Source organism: Rhipicephalus sanguineus, chromosome 9, assembly GCF_013339695.2.
Source record: "Rhipicephalus sanguineus isolate Rsan-2018 chromosome 9, BIME_Rsan_1.4, whole genome shotgun sequence".
NCBI classification, from domain to species: domain Eukaryota; kingdom Metazoa; phylum Arthropoda; class Arachnida; order Ixodida; family Ixodidae; genus Rhipicephalus; species Rhipicephalus sanguineus.
The window spans coordinates 62,695,183-62,712,232 of NC_051184.2; the positions used below are offsets into that span (position 1 = coordinate 62,695,183).

A 17,050-nucleotide genomic window follows, 5' to 3' on the forward strand; every position below is an offset into this window, starting at 1 on the left:
GCTTGCGAAAGCAAGGCCTCCGAGATCGGCATTTACTTCTGCCATCGCGTTGGCGTAGACTCATCATCATCCTTATTTGTCGGAGGACGGGAGGAGTTCGAGCTGGTTGGAGCTCGCATGGTCGTGCGTGCGGTTCGCGGTCGGACTCGCCGCGCTGGTCGTGATTGCGTGTGCTTAGTTCTTTCATGCCTACAGCTGTTGGTGTTAAAAAAATCGCATACATTGATTACATTTCTGTGGATGAGGCCGTCCCCAGCTCCGCGTTTCTATCCATCGACTAGATCGCGGCTGAACGCGCCAATTTTCGTGCTGCTCGTAAGCACTGAAATAAAATTCTGTACGACTAAATATTTTGTCGTTTTTCCTGTTTTTCATCTTTTACGTTTCCCGTCTCTTACGTTTATTTCCTACGGTCCCTTCAAAAACGTATCAGCGGGGTTCTACTGTATCGGAGTTTACTGCCTCCCGAATCGATCGCCACAAAAATTTCTTGAATCCGTCAAGAACGAGCGGAGTTACGGGGGTTTGGCGCATGCTCTCAGCGCTTTCTCTCTTTTCTCGTGCCGACGAGCGCACTGGAAGCAACATAGGGAGGGATGGCACGGGGGAAAGAAGTTACGTCAGCGCGCGTCATGAAATGCGATCGCTCTCCCGCTGTGATTCGCGTGCGCGAGTGTGGCTACCATGTACTGAGGAGTGCGGCGCCGGCAATAGTGGCACCCTGTGGCATGAAGCGCATCTGATCCGAACGCCGCTCTCGATTTACGTCGGCTATCGGCCAATAAGCATGCTATGTCTCTTGCGACGTAAACTGGCAGATCCGCAACGTCAACGTGCAGACGCCCGCCCCGCCCACCGACGACAGTGAGAACTGGCCTCTGTTTGAAAAAAGGGTGCCTGGGGAAACGGCAACTTCGCGCTTTGCTTGTGGCCTTTACGCGGCGCGCACGACTGTAATATTTGGCAGAGCAATTGATAGCCGTGTCAGCTTTCCGCAGGATGTGTTTTTTCAACAAGCCCAAGAGGTACTTCATGACCCCTTTAACACTAATGTGCTAGTCATTGTAGTGGTACAGTGATTAGAGTGCCCGTGTGCTGACCCAAAAGTTGTGGTTTCGATCCTGGCCACAGCGGTTGCATTCCAATGGAGGCAAAATGCTAGAGGCCTGTGTACTTAGAGAGGTGGGTACATGTAAAGAACCCCAGGCGGTAAAAATTTTCGGAGCCTTCCGCTGTGGTTTGTCTCATAATCATATCATGGTTTTTTCATATAAAACCCCAGATATTGTTATTAACACTAATGTTCTAGCTACAACCAATGGAACCCACATACAAAAGCTAAGGAAAGCATAGGGGATGGTATTTGTTGTTATCAACTGTAGTCTAATGATTGTGACATATATTGAAAAGAAAAGAACCCCTTTTTGTCAACTTCAAGCATAATTCGAAGGTTGTGGGTTCGGATCCCACCACCAAAGAAGGTGCTTCCTCGTCCACTTTAATTCCTTTCAATTTAGGTCATAATCATTCATTACACTACAGTTAGAAACAACAAATAATGTCCCCCTATGCTTTCCTTGGCTTAATTGTATGTTGGTCTCATTGGTTGTGTCCAACAAAGACACGAGCCCCTCAAACAATTCCATTTCTTGCGTGCTAGCTACGTTGCTGATCTCTTCCTTGCTGTTTGCAGGATCTCATGACATCCACTCAATGCGAGACATGCGCGACGCCCTAGGTGCACTGGGCCCCGTTGATGGACAGAACCCCGAGCTCAACAATCTAACCGTGTCCATGACGGTAGTCCAGCCAGGTGACATCGTCTTCCTCACCTCGGACGGCATCTCGGACAACTTCGACCCGGTCGTTGGCAAGTTTGCCATTGCCAAGCGGAATCGCAAGGACGGCACAAACACGCAGCAGCCGCTGCCTCCCTTGCCCGAAGTCGAAGCACATCAGAGGCACGCGCTGACCCTACTGCGAATGCAGGTATGGCTTTGGGCATTATGTGCTGTAGTTTGATGCTTGGTTTGAACGAACAAATGCTGTTGCATTGCAGTGCTTTGAAAAACGTTATCCTTGTAGTTTTCACTACTATACACTAAAACCTCATTATTACGAATTCGCATCTGGCACGAAAATAACTTCGTTATATCTGAAAATTCGTTATAAACATATATTCATAACACTGTTCCTATTACAAGACTATTATTCATTTACTTTGTTATAACCAATAATTTGTTATTGTCAGTGTTCGTTATATTGAGGTTTGAAAGTAGTTCGATCCTGTGCCTTGTAGTTGTATATTCACTATCTGTTGTTTTTTGGGCATTTACGCCATGTCTGCTAACTGATTTCATTATTGTTAAATCTACATGTAGCCATTATTGTTTGTTTTATTACTTGTCATTGTACACACAGGGTACCATTTCAGTTTCTAACTTCAGTTTCTATATACAGTAATCCCTCATTATAATGAAGTCAGCAGGATGGCGAAAAAATTCTTTATAAGCGGTACAGTCGCCAACGGATTTTTCGGACTTCGAAAATTCGGACTTAACGATGACGATAAGGCTCTCTGAAAATGAAAAGTTGTGTCCCCGAGAGCGTTTTGCTAGCCAAGGAAGAGCGGGCATGGCTTTCGAAACTGGAAGATCGTGCGGGCTCCCAATCTTGGAGGCAACACAACTGGCCACTGGAAGCCAAACTTGACCAAGCCAGCGGAAAATCCAACATGGTGGCTTTCTAAATCAAGTGGCGCTGCTCAAAACGAGCTATTTAGTCCGAAAAATTGAACTTTAGGGCACAAATTCGTCCAAAAATTTGGTCCCGAAAATTTATTAGTGCTACGGGAACCTTGACATTGCATTTATGAAGTTCGAAATACCAATGAAGACCGAATTTTTGGAGTCTGAAAAATCCGTCAGCAGCATTAATTTGGCACTGCATGCGCAAAAGGAACGCCAACACTCAGCGATGCGTCCGCTTGCGACTTCGTTCTAAGTGGGTCAAGCTCTTTGTGTGCTTCCAGTAATGCGGCTTAATATGAATGCTTTTAGCCGGGACCAGAATAAATTTAAATAAAGCAATATTTCGAGTAAAGCGATTTTGTTGTAACGAGGGTTTACTGTATACACATAGTGTAACTGTCACTGTTTACTAACATGAATAGACTGATTCTGATTCTGAATTCAGATCAACAATAATTATAGAAGATTGTGAAAAAAATTTTGCAACAAATTTCCGTTGTACGAATAAGTACACACCACAAAAAAAAGTATGGCATGAAAACATGGGCTAAAGAGAAGAGAAACCTGACAGCACAAATGGCATTTGTGTTGTCTGATTTCCTTCTCTTGTGTCCTCATCATTATGAGTAAAAGTGAATTATGAGTAAAATGAATTATGAGTAAAAATGTTTATTGCCAATACTTCATCGTCAGCGTGAGATGACAAGAAGTGAAGGCTGATTTCAACATTTACTTCTTGCTATTAACCCATATATGCCCAGTGTCCTATATATGACGCCTCTTTGATGCACTCTAATATTGCTATTTCTTGAGCTGATGACTAGCGCCACCTACAGTACATCAAGCGGGTCTCATTCTCAACTTATGCAGGCCTAGACATTGCTTGCTTTTCATGCTGCCACGTGCCCACCGCTTTCTCCGGGCAAGCGCGTGCTTTGTGTGCAAGACGTCATGGAGAGGAAGAAGTGCACGTGAAATGCCGACCGATTTCTCCGGGCAAACGCATGCTTTGTATGAAATACATGATGGAGAGGAAGAAGTGCAATGTCGGTGTGCACGTGAAATGTTTCAAGGCTTACCACACCAGCACCTAGCACCTCTAATGCCCAGTGTCTCATATTTATATGACGGCTTGAAAAATAGTATTGCGTTTACCTGGCAGTAAATAAAAACTTGTGCTTTCTTTGGAGGGTAGAAGTACACTTTTTGTGAAAAAAAAAAAAATTTTATTTGTCATTTTTTCTGAGTTTGGGCATATATGGGTTAACTTCATGCGCAAAGCAAATGTCATGAGCGAACTTAGATCGAAGCGAGCGACTTGATCACTACCATGTTGTCGCGAGATGGCGTAGTAACCAGCGGCAGCCGCCTCTTGTACTTGTGGTTGATGTGCGGCATTTCCTGTGTAGCTAGAAAGATGCAGTGCAACAGGCAATCATGGACATCCCTTCGTCATATCAAAAACTATTACTAGTCATCATCGCCGTCGCTTGAAAATCACATAGTACACTTGGTTGTGCCAAGAACCGATGTAATACGACAGTTTTTGCAGTTGTAACTAGAGCTACCTAGCCAAGAATGTTGCTGACAGATATCGGAATTAAATGTGCACCAAAATTTGAACTCATTCTGGGGTTAAGTTGGCATCTTCAAGTGGGCTCCAACTGCTGTGATGGCTTAGCAGCTATGGCAGCACTTTCCTGAGCAACGATATCGCAGTTTCAATTCCCAGGTACAGTGGTCGCATTTCAATGGTGTCCATAGGCAGAAGCACTCATGTACTTAAGTATAGGTGCACATCAAATTACCTCATTTGGTCAAATTTACTGCAGAGTATCCCACTGCAGCGTGCTTCATAAAAAGGTTGTCTTTAACTCCGTAAATCAACCCGCTTGTGCTGCTGGAAATCCTCGAAAGATGGCCTGCAGCCCGGTGCTCAGTTATGGTACTTGTGGAGACTAGCATTTTTAAAGGAGGCCCTATAATGATTTGTAAGCTTTGTCTCCAAGCGTGTCTTATCCAACCACAGGCAGCCTTGATGTAGAGCATCCCACAACGTTGGATGGCTGACTAGAACTCCTGATGGGTATTTATTAGGGGTGTGTGAATATCCGAACTTTGGAATATTTTTCGAATAGTGTTTGCTATTTGATTCGCACCATAATTTGACTATTCGAATTATTCGAACTTCCGGAAGACAAATACAGTCAACGTCTGATTTTTCGGACTCTCTACGACCGCGAAATCGTCCGAAAAGTCGGCCTGTCGAAAAAAAATGAATTCATGCTTTTCTATTCCGCTCAAACGGTCAAATCGCCACAGCCATTTTTGAAATAGTTTTAATGCCTCCCAGTACACTTATCAGGCATTTTGGTGCGTGCCCATGCTCTCCTGAATATATTCGGTACCTGCCGCGAACCCTCTTAACTATGTGCCGACCGCCAATTGCAAATTAGTGTCTCGTGATGAGCGCCGCTGATAGCAGCAAAGCACGGAATAGATTACGGCTCTCACGCATGGAGCGTTCGGAAATGATGAAGCGGAACGCAAAGACTGTGGCAGAAGAGTAGATGATTCATCCGGCTTTCTTCGATGCGTGTGCGCACGATGATGCGCGCCTGCATCGCCGAATCTCCACAGATTCGCAGCATTTGCTGTCGCGTGAAGCCGATCGTTCCTAGTTGTGTGCAGCACACCGCCGACCGAGCTGACGCCGTCACTGCCGGGGCCCTTTCTGTACTGTACGCATGCGTTTACCACGATAGTGTTCATTCTGATAGGCCTAGTTATGACATGGCCACTCCGTTGTCGATCGCTTAAGGGTGTGGCGCTGGCGAGCTGCTTGCGTTCGTGAAGGCAATGTGTCTGTGCTACGCACTTAGCAGTCTCGCATAAAGACACAGCAGGAAGCAGTGCGTTTGGGTTATACGCACACCACACTGCGCTAGGTCACATGCACTACTATGCAGTTAGCTGAAGATGCTTATTATAAGGGTTGGGCACGTTTGCCGCCTGCCACCATCACGCCGCACTGCGCCGTGTCAGTGGCCCCCTCAGATTTTCGATATGCTTCACCCCATCACACTCTAGCATTGCGGCAAAGCTGCCTTTCTGACTCAGCTACAACCGCAAACAGATTGACTCACCAAAGTGCTGGTTCGAACCTGCGAGATTTTCGATAGACACGGCAGAGGTGGGGGCTTTCATTAATTTTTGGGCCTGAAATTTGGGCAGAAAGTCTGAAAGTTCAGACGCTGAAACTCTTCGGCGTCCGAAATTTCAGATGTTCTTATACATTGACGTCTATGGGGCAGATTACAAACTCCGCACTCGAAGGGGGCGCACCCTTGTCTGCCAAATCAGTTGGGCCTCCACAGAAGTTGAAGGAAGAGGAGAGGTTGGAGCAAATAGCGTCTTTTCCTTTCGCATGTAAAGCGTTGTCGACACCACATTGGTTGCACCAAATCATGTAAATAAATAGAATTCGGCCTCTGCATTGCTCATTCTTGATAAAACAACTATGGAATATTACCTCTCCAGCACTTCACCAACCTAGCCAAAAGAAACACTTTCATGTTGCTGTCTCATAAGAATATGCTTCGAGATCCTCTGCGACTTTTTTTCTGTAATTTCGCTTCGAAGTATTAAAAAATATGTTCGACAACTATTCAAAAAATATTCAGTTTGATTTGCACTCACATTTTAATTTTTGAATTAAAATTTGCTCTCGGCCGGCGATGCCGAGAGCAAGCGGCTGTGCAGCCAAGGTGATCTCAAACTCTGGGCCAGGGAGTTCTTGGTGTGCGCCCCCAATGCTGCTTCGCATCCCCTCATGGTTCCCTTGAGTGGGAGGTGGCGTAATTTTTTTAACAGGATTTCCATTTACCGAGAGATGACCAGGGGCGCAGAGTATATGTGTGAAGCCAGTCATACTAGACACAGTCATTCTGTTTGAGCAGTAACTTCGTTTAAGAGATTTCCATTTAGTGAGAGTCTACTGTATATGTAAACTAGCTGCGAGCATGCTGTCATCCAACAAGCCTTTGTGGATCATGAGTGATTGGGGGCTGCTTGGCACGCGCTTACTCCTCCGTTATCCTTGACTGTGCTTCCCTTCGCACCTGCTTGGTAACTCTAACGACTCATCATTGGTTACATGCCCTACATATTACATGTCCTGCCCAACTCCATTTCCTCTTAATTATAACAAAAATGTTGGCTTCCTAACTATCACCGCTTTGTTGCATTCTGCTAGCATTACACAGGTATTTTTTTTCTGCAACATTTCATTGCACAGTGCGTAGCTTCTTCTCGAGCTTCTTTATTAATCTCAAAATGCTTCAGCCTTATATGTAATTACCAGTAGAATGTCATTATTGTCCACTTTTACTTTCAATGGCAGATGCTTTTCATAATCCGCAAGTGTGCCTCCCTGCGTTGCACATTCGCCCGACTTATGGCGGCACCTGTTATGCTTCAAGTGGAGAGGAGGTCGTAGTTGCGCGTGCTGGGGCTTCTCTATTATGCGTGTTTATATCAAGAGAGCTGTGGCTACATTTTCTGCGTCATAGCGCGAGCAAACCGCGCTTGAACACGCTGTTTGCAGATGTGGCCAGCCGCAATTAGTTGGGTAAGCTGCATCGCATTAAAGCTAGCTTTAGAATTATGAAAAAGGTCAGTAGCAGTAAGCTGCTGGTTGTGACTTCACACATATACACCATTTTTCGGATGTACTCAAGCGCCGCCATCTTGGACTGATAACATTGCAGTTTTGTATCCGTGTCAAATAAACAAACAGTGCTACGGTGAACTAGCACCCATGAAAACGCTTGGGCCGGTGCATTCAACGTTTTATGGCCATGATCATTTTATGTTACGACGTGGAAAACCGGCAAAACAATCGCTTATCAGTCCAAGATGGCAGCGCCCATGAATCGAAAATAAAATCATGTATATGGTAATATATATATATACACACTCAAAGCTGGTTATAACAAAGTTGCACATGACACGAAAATAAGTTTGTTATATCTAGAAATTTGTTATAAGCGTATATTTGTAACACTGTATTTATGACAAGACTAGTCTTCACTTACTTCGTTATAATCAATAATTCGTTATATCTGAGTTCGTTATATCGAGGTTAGCGCGTAGTGTATATTATAACAGCGTCTGTCATGTTCCTGGCATGCATAGGACCTTCTCCAACAAGGCCTGTACCAAGGAGACGGAGCATGCAGCTCGGCCGAGGACCTCTGCGAGCGAATGGTGGACTTCGCCACCAAGTTGACGGCAGCCAAGCGGCGCATCCTCGAGGATCCCGAGCTGTACGCAGCCGGCTCCGCACCGGGCGAAGACGCTCGGCGGCGGCGCCACCGCGCCGGACCCCGACTCACCATGGTGCCCGGCAAGCTGGACCACGCCTCGCTCGTTGCCTTCCAGGTCGGAAGAGGCAGCAGCTCCAACGCCCGCTGCCGCCGCCAGCGAGGCGGCCGAGACGTGTATGACGGTCAGGAGGACCGCGCAAACCGAAACGTCCCATCCACTCCCGGGGAGCCGGACGACTATCCCGACAACCTTCCCTACGAGACGACCATCTAAGCTGCGGTCTGTTACGGGCACGATACATGAGCGCCGGCTGCGAGACGGCCCTCCACTTCTCTAACACGGTTGGCTGGACATTGTGGATTCGCTTGCGATCGCCTAGTTCACAGGAGTTTCGTGATCTGTAACAATTACTCATCCATACTGAGGAGGGTGGGGAAACGATGCAGGCAACCCTCCCCAAAGACCGTCTCAGTTGTCAAACGATTACGGCATTGCACCAGTTATTGGCACGAAATTGCAGCCCATTCTGCGGTGAGGTCAGGCCAGCATATCGTTCTTACTGTGCAAAGCACAGTGGGCCTTGTTTGGCGTCGATTACCTCTGTTTCTTTAAGAAGTTTACCAGGAGGGTCGTGCAAACTGGTGAGGTTTCCTTCACTTCTAAGAAGCCAAATGACGATCCAGACAATGTTTTTGTCTAAGATGGCCGTCTGATCTGTCTTCTTCTTGTGGCTCATGACAGTAGCTGACCTCAGACCATCACCTTTCACACCCCTGACAAATAGGGCTGAAACTTTTTCACACGTCCACACGGGTCTTTGATTTCAAACTTCCTGTCCTTCACACCATCCAGCAAACTTGCCGTTTCGGTCACCTTGAGTCGCACCAAAAAAAAAAGCAGTCGCTTTGTCTCCCTCGAAAATTACATATAAGTGTCTGGGTATTCTAGCATTGGGACAAGATGTATAATAGACTAGCATTTTATGACTCTTCAGGTAGATGTACTCATATCTCAGTGTGAATTATTCTCCACGTGGCATCTCCAAAAAGTAGTTCGCCACAGAAGGAACAACCCAGCCCCTGTGACAATCTAGATAAGAACTCTAGCGGCTTCTAGAATAGATGTGAATGTTCCCACTCTTTTCTGGAACACTGGCACGTATGTAGTATATTCTGCAAAAAAGTAATAGAAGCCACCGTGCTCTTTGCATTCACTAAGGTTGTGTCATCCACATTGTCAGGATGCGTGTAGTCTCTTGAATACTATCTAGCTAATTGTGTTAGCTTCCTGAGCGCATCATTGGCTCATCGATACTCTTCACTGATGCTCAAAAGTCTCCGCAGAACTTGTGCTTTTTGATCCAATCGCAGATCTTTCATTAAGGCTTTTGCGTTCTGCAAAAAAAAAAGTGTGTATTGTATGCTTTTAAGTTGTGCAGCTGTAGTCTGTGTGTTTGTAAAAGCCAGCACATGTGCAGCACATATATTTGGATGACGCCCCGAAGCTCATTAGTTGTCAAAATTCTTTTTATAAGGAGGCATAATTGTAGCTGCAGTGATTCATAGTGTGCTTTTAAATGTGTTAATTGGGTTAGCTCTAGCACTTGCGTTCGGTAAAGAAACTCTCTTCTCCAGCAGAGTGCATTGTAAAACTCATGATTTCTGGGACACTGAGGAGAAAACGGTGTCACTAGGTTTTCCATTCCGTTATATTCATAGTAAACTGTAGGCTTCCCAGGGCTTCTGCTGTGGAGCCATGCAGTCAGTCGGAAACATATAACACTGCTAATCGTAATGCAGTTTTCAGTTGATATGTTTTGTTCTAGACGAACACCGTATCATTTGATGGCGGAAGGTACAAAAGTTTGAAGTGGCTCGTTCCAGCCGACTGCTCTGAATGTGCCATGGTCGTGCGTAAGTACGCTTTTGTGCGTGAAATGTGCCAACAGTCGTGTGTTTGTGAAACGGTGAGGTTTACAAAAGCACAGTGAAATACCCTTCCTTTCAAGAGACATGCGTCCACTGCATTGAATGCTTGACATAACCCATGCACCATTCAAAGTCTCGTGTCACCTTGTGTTTGATTATGCATGTTCTGCAAGGATAGCTGCACGGCTCATTTCTGTTATCTTCGTAGATGAGGAAGTACAAGCTGAATATTATGGACGGATGACGTGAGAGATATCGGTGACTATCAGCAAGATTGCATACGCCTACCCAACTGCTCGGTTGGCTTTATTTTTGGGGAAGTGCTCGGTATAAACAGCTCACGCGATTGATGTGCAAAACAGTATGTCCAGTACCTTTGTGGCTTCATTTCAGAAGGTAGCCTATCTGATTTCAACAGTTTCATGTCAGAAGATGGCCCCGGAATCCAGACTATCATTGATGCGGTGCATTGAACAGAACAACCCGTCCACATGTAACAAGACAATGTCGCAGCAAGGAAATGTGCATGAGAAGAGCCTCCTACTTAGAGGTAACTTGTCGTATCGTGCCTGACTGACTTCTACCAGCGCTGTTTTAATTCATTGGGGCAGCTGGGACAACGAGGTGGTTGCACTTTCCACTGGTGCTGTATTGCGGGTGCCATTGGTGACTATTACCACCAATGGTGCCTCGTTTAGAAGTGCGGCCACCAGAGGCAATAATTCTGCGACTCTCATCTTGTGGCGAGTTCTGCGCATGGTGTAACATACATACTCTGTTGGTGGGGACACTTCACGGCTTTCTTGCGATGCGTGATCGACCAGATAAAGTAAGAGCGTCATGCGCCCATCGGTCCGGTGATGGCAGTGGCTACCACAAGAGCTCAAGATGGGTAAGGTTTTATTTCCTATTGCTATAGCAACCAGCACTTCAATGAAAGTCTGAAATGATTGAGCAGCAAATGAAAATAGGTCACTAGTGGATACAGGAAGGCACTTGGCTATTTGTCATCGGATTCAGATTTCCGGTGAAGCGCCAGTTGCTGTAGCAAGGCAAGACTGAACCATCGTTGTCTTGAACTTGTGTCGTGGTTTCAACAGACAGGCGCTGCCATCTTGGACCGATCGGTGCATTCCTTTTCCACATTATCTGGCCAATCGTACTTAGCAAGTGTCCTCACCTAAAGGGTGTACTATATCGTGGTTCTGAGTTGTCTACGGAGCGCACATGACATTAGCCCCTAGGTTATGCATGTTACCTGTACCAAATTGCTGCGATACTGGAGGTGTAAATGGGAACAATAATGGGAGCAGTGACATCTTCAGGCATGGCCTTAGCCAAAATTTAGCAAATGTCATGCTGCACGGCAGCGGCAAAACAAATGAGCAAGTACCAGGAAGTTCATTCGGTTCGCACCATTAGTAGAGCACGGTTCAATGTGCAGCTCTGGTTGAACAAAGTGATGGTATGCAACTAGCGCTGCCTCAGGTGATGCAGCTAATGGTAATGTGTAGGGGGTGTGCGAATAGTGAAATTTCATTTCAAATCGAATAGTGCCGAATAGTGGCCAAAAATATCGAATATAGTATACTTACACGAAACGTGTACCGGCCGCCAGTTACGGCAAGTCAAAAGAAAAAAATCAGTAATGCTACGGCGTGCTGACAGCTTTATTACGCGCTTGCTCGGGAGTTTTTTTTTTTTTTTTCTGCAGCTTTTATGGGCGCGCAAGCGTGTGTATAGAAGAGCCGCTATTCCAGTCAGCAGTGGCACTCCTTACCTCCTAACGGTTAATAGATGGGGTATGGTACCTAGTCTTTTTTTTTTCCCCCAAGGTTGCACAGTACGGCTCATCTGACAACGGTAATGTTGTGCTTCATCACCATGGCTGCTCCGGGCCAAAAATTCGTCAGGCGCCCGTTCACAACAGCCTTTTAACTGCGCACCGGAACCATGGGAGTTTCTGAATGAGCAGTGCGGTGCGGCAGCGGCGACTGCACAGCGTGAACAAATTCTCATATGTGAAGCCAATCACCGAGGGTTTCGTGGGCCAAAGTCGGAACGTTTTACGGCACTTGCGGCATACACTACCGAACTACGCTAGAAGTCCGTGCCTCGTTTCGGAAGCGAAAAGTTGTAAAGGGCTCGGCAGTTTTCTCATGTGTCTATTTACGTGCGGAAATGACACAATCTCCTTTAAAATAAGCATGTGCTCGCTTTTGAACCAGGATATCGGTGAGAACTTAACGAAAGGCCTACTGTAACAACGTTAGCGTCAGTTTTAGCCACCCCAGCCTAACAAAGTTGCACCGTTGGCCTTTGTCGCGTTTTAGATATTCGTCTTGTTGAATTATTCGAAACTTCGAATACAAGCTATTCGAAAGTCGAATTGAATTATTCGATTGTGTATTATTCGATTCGAATTCGAAACTCGAATATTCGCACACCCCCTAGTAATGTGTCTTCATCAGTTTAAAGCGTTATGTAGCATGAACTGCAAAAAGAATTATCTCTTCTGAAATGTTTCTTTCTCTGCACACTGTGTGGAATTTTCATGTGTCGCTTCACCGTGGCTTTTATTCGTAGTGCGCACGTGTGTGTGGTCCGTCCATGGTTTAGCACATTGCTTCATATGCAGCGTAATTTGGCCCGATTGAGCACTGCTCTGTCATTCGTTCATTGCCTTGCGTTTATGCATGTGAGCCAGTGTGTTTCATGGGGTGTCATTGATCTTGAGGCTTCTTGCAGACAACTCCAGAGGACGTGAACTGCATTCTTGTGTGTGCGTGTGTGTGCATGTGTGTATGCACTGAAATTGTTTTTTGTTTACATTATTTGAGCACCAAATGTGTGGCTTTGTACATAGGTATATGTTTTCGGAGGGAAGGCCTAATGTCACCATGTAGTGCGATATATTTTTTTGTAGGTTCTCACGTTCGATTTTGTCTTTTAAATGTAAACCTTCCTCTTGAGGTTTCACTGTTCTTACTATTTCTTAATACTCCACACACTCGTTGCTTTAAAACAATTAGGTCAAGTGACCAAGACAGGGCAAACGTTTCTCTCAGTTTAAGAAAATTATCTTTAAGACAGGTGAGGTGGCGAACCGCACTCGGTCAGCAAGCTTGTGTGTTTTAGTTTAAAAAAAAAAATGCCGGCAACCTTGTAGTTCGCGGTAAGGTCAGACTAAAGTGCTTTCTGTACGTCCTGATTCATTGATACAGTCTTTTTAAATGGCTGACCTACTGCTGGCATATGTGTGGCATTAATGCGTTGTTTCGTGCAATTCCGCTACTCTTGTCGGTGATTGTGCGTGCAAATGTTCCGTGGTAGCAGTTCTGCAGGTCAGCGTTGTACGGAAAGCCACTCTTCGTGGCTATGAAAAAGAAGCAAGAAAGGTGTGGCAGTCGTGCAAAGCTGCCTTAATGTGACACAGTACTGTGCACAGCTGCTGTGACATTCTGGCCAGCCGTATAGAGCACTGCAAACCCTGAAAGTGTGATGCATAAGACATGTAAATCCTGTTTCTTGTAGGGTTAGCTTTAAATTCGTGCAGCACACAACCCTCGGTGCACGATGTACCTTCGGTATGCAGAAGCCACTCTGGCATCAAGTTATTATTCTCTTAGTAATAGAGTCCATCTCAAGCTGTGTACTTGGCAATTTTCTCTAGCATCTCTTCTTGGCAGGATCTTTAATGAAGCAAATAGTATAAACAGAGCCAGGGCAACAGGTTGCTGACCTATTGAGGCAAGTCAAACTATTAGTTGCTAGGTAGTCAAGTGCCAGAGCAAGGCACTTCTGCTGCAATGGCTGATCATAATGCATGCGCAAGGTTTCTGCACACAGCATAGGCACTGTCATGTAACAATCTTTGAAAAAGAGAAGTCTTGCAGAACTCTTCATTTTTCTTTGTGTGAAGTCAGGCATGGACAAGAGTTCACTAGGATATTTGAGCAAAATTTTTTAACGATAACTAAAGAAATGTTTCTGCAGGGCAGATGAACTAAGAATTTAATTGTGACCACCAATTTTGAATTGCTCTCAACGGCATGCACCCGCAGAAGCTTCAAAAAGCTGTTCTACTTCTTCATGCTATCTTTTATTCTCTTTAAATTGTACGATATCAGTTCATGCACTTGGGGAAGTTCGAGTGAGAATATTGAACCTAATTTGCCCCCAGAAAAATAAAAAAGTGGGTGGTTACATTAGGCATGTTAGATGCACTACGAAATGTCTGAAATGCTGTTCCAAGCAATAAAAAGAACACGAACTGTACCAACACTGTTTGTAGTTACGTACATTGTTGCAGCATGCACCTCCTTTTCGTTGGCTTTTGTATCCTTCTCCATATGTGTACAGACACCACATTTTCATGTGTACAACCTCCACTGAAACGTCAGCCAATGGAAAGAGTGGTCGCAGGAAATCCACTGTGAGGTGCACCTTCTTAGCTTTACTTTGCATTGCGGCAGCTAGGGCTCATGGATGCTAAAGGTGTGATGGTGGTAAATGCGAAGCAAAATTGTTTTTGGGTCTCATTTTGCAATGCGTCCTGAATACGGATATAAGTGTCATAAGTAATTAGTTGTGCAAGTTACTGTACTTTCTCGCATATAACCCACATAAAAAAAGTGGAGAAATGTGCTTTTAAAAAGTGGGGATGGGGGTTATATGCATAGCCTTTTTTTTTTCTTTTTGTAGAGCTAGTTGGGAGTATGTTATATGCGAGAAAATACGGTATATATCTTTCTGTTCTTTCTACATTATGCAGGGGACTATAATTGACAGTACAAATTACGTCAGGGTCATGTTATACGAACGTAAGCTACTGCCCTTTCTTCACTGTGAGCTAGCTACATGTGTATGCATGTAAGTGCTGCTTGTATCTCGTGCAGAACGCCATGTGCCCTCTGTGCAGTTGGCATCGAATGTTTTTTGGAAGCCGAATTTCAGGCAGGTTTTAGCCTGCAGCAACTTGCAGTGCCACGCTAGGTTGATTGCACACTTTAAGTCCTGGTAGCGAATCTGAAATCCAGGTTGTGTGCCAAACTTCAAGATACATGCTTTTTGTTGGGCCACAAGCATTTAACACCAACTTCGTGTATCGTTGTTTTCATCGTGAGAAAATTTTGATGGAAGTGTCGCCCCAAACTTGGGAAATCGATGCGAGAGGTCTTGCAAACCTTACATATTCGGGCAGCTGCTGCATGTTTATGTTTTCACTTTTGCGTCCCTTAGATTGGTGCGTTCTATTCCTGCATCCTTTCTTAAAATACTCTTCCTGCCTCTGCGCAGGGTTTGGCCAACAATGTGAAACACTGCCCCGAAGTTGATGACTTGTCGCATTTTTTTTCGGTCATGGCTGATGCATATTGCAGCAATGAGGGCGCTGCCCTTTGCTGTATGGACACTCGTAAATAAGCGTGCACGCCATGGCCAACAAAAGGCAACAAGCAAATGCCAAAGATAGTAGTAATCTTAGCCTATCATTAACTGCATACGTTAACATTAACTGCGTTCATCTTGGAGAGAGTAACCGCTGAAGCTTTTTTCCTGGTCATCTTTTCCACAGTGCGTTGAGCACCTCCATGAAATCCAAGCTTTAGAACCCCGTGGAGAGGTGGCAGCATTTAGTTTCCGCAGTGTGTAGTCGTTTCAGGCACGAGTAGTAGTTTCAGTCCTCACTTTCGGTGCCTTGTAGACCATTGCGCTGAATTGTGCGAAATGTGTTTCGTGTGTGCGTACCTTCTTGATCAGTTTCGCGTGGAGCAATTTTATGCTGCAGTCCTTGCATCTTCCGGATGTTTAGAGGGAAACCTCGGTTATTGTTTGGTGGGAGCTAGCTCATTTTTAGAGCGACAGAAAGCCGAGTTAGCTGCTAAGTGTTCATTTTTATTTGAAAGCGGAAGTCATGCAGAACATGCAGGCTGACTAAAACCACAAACTCTTGACTGTGAGCTCACCGTGTTTGCTTTGTCAAAGACAAATGGAAACAATCTGATAAACATAATTGACAAACGTTCCCATTTGAGTTCATCAGTTGATACTGTAAACTAAGTTAGGGAGGTCGCTGTGTTATCATTAATGAGCCACATTAACATTCCCACTGACATTGTACAAGCTGCTAAGCAAAGAAGTTTTATTGCTTCCGCACGCTGAAAATTACTCTAAAATCTCATTTTCCACAAAGATGATGTTCCACGCCCAAATTGCAAGCAAGATTTCGGCAAGTGAATTGCACTTCTACTCATTTACTCGTGCCTCAAATACAAAGCATATACCATTTGTAAGCGTTCATGACAGATTTTTATTTTTCGTTTGCATTTTATACGATATGATTTATCGGCACAGTTTGTAGTGCTTGCAGTTAGTTGTTGACGAGACGCGTTGGTTTTGTTTTGTTTTTGTTTGGCGCTTTGGAAAGGCTTGGGATACGCAACAGTTTTTACCCCATCTGCTTGGTGTTGAGCTTTTAGTGCTGCCCGGTTTTTTGTTGTTGACTCAGCGTTTACGTGCACATTCCACGCTACTGACATGTACAACTGTATCGTCCTTGTGATGCTCCTTTATTTCACTTGCGTCTGTGGAAAGGTGAACTTGATGAAGTGATATAGAGAGGCAACTATTGATTTCAAAACTGCCTGGACAGACTGCATGTGCTATGCTTGTAGTCCGCATTTTCTGAAGGCGTTTTTTTTGAGCTGTGATGTGTGTGCCAGACTTTGAAGCAAACGGCAGCGGAGGAACAGTATATGCACTGGAATATTGTGTGTACAGTTTGTTGTGGCTGTTTCCCCGTTGTGTGATAACCATGTACCACCTTGTCCACAGTCCGTGGCAAAGTGGCTCATATTCTCGATTGTACGTTAATTTCCAGAGCTTAAATAAAAGCAAGTGCGATGCCTTTTGGACATTGTCTTTGTTCTTAAGGTGGTCCTGAACCACCCCTCGTGCTTGGTAAAAATAAAAACAAAAAACATATTCTACAAGCAGCAAACACTGCTATGAACAGTTCAGCCAAATTTTGTAGTTGTGCGCTGC

At 45.0% G+C, this 17,050-nt stretch overlaps 1 protein-coding gene across 1 annotated transcript in view; it reads left to right on the plus strand.

The window, feature by feature from the left end:
* LOC119405247 (PP2C-like domain-containing protein CG9801) overlaps positions 1 to 16,920 on the plus strand; it is a 48,140-nt gene extending 31,220 nt beyond the window's left edge. Inside the window, exons 7-8 of the mRNA XM_037672056.2 lie at positions 1,694 to 1,989; positions 7,947 to 16,920. Coding sequence (XP_037527984.1) covers positions 1,694 to 1,989; positions 7,947 to 8,351 — 701 coding nt within the window. The 3' untranslated portion in view covers positions 8,352 to 16,920. The remainder of the gene's footprint in view (positions 1 to 1,693; positions 1,990 to 7,946) is intronic.
* The last annotated feature ends 130 nt before the right edge of the window (positions 16,921 to 17,050 follow it).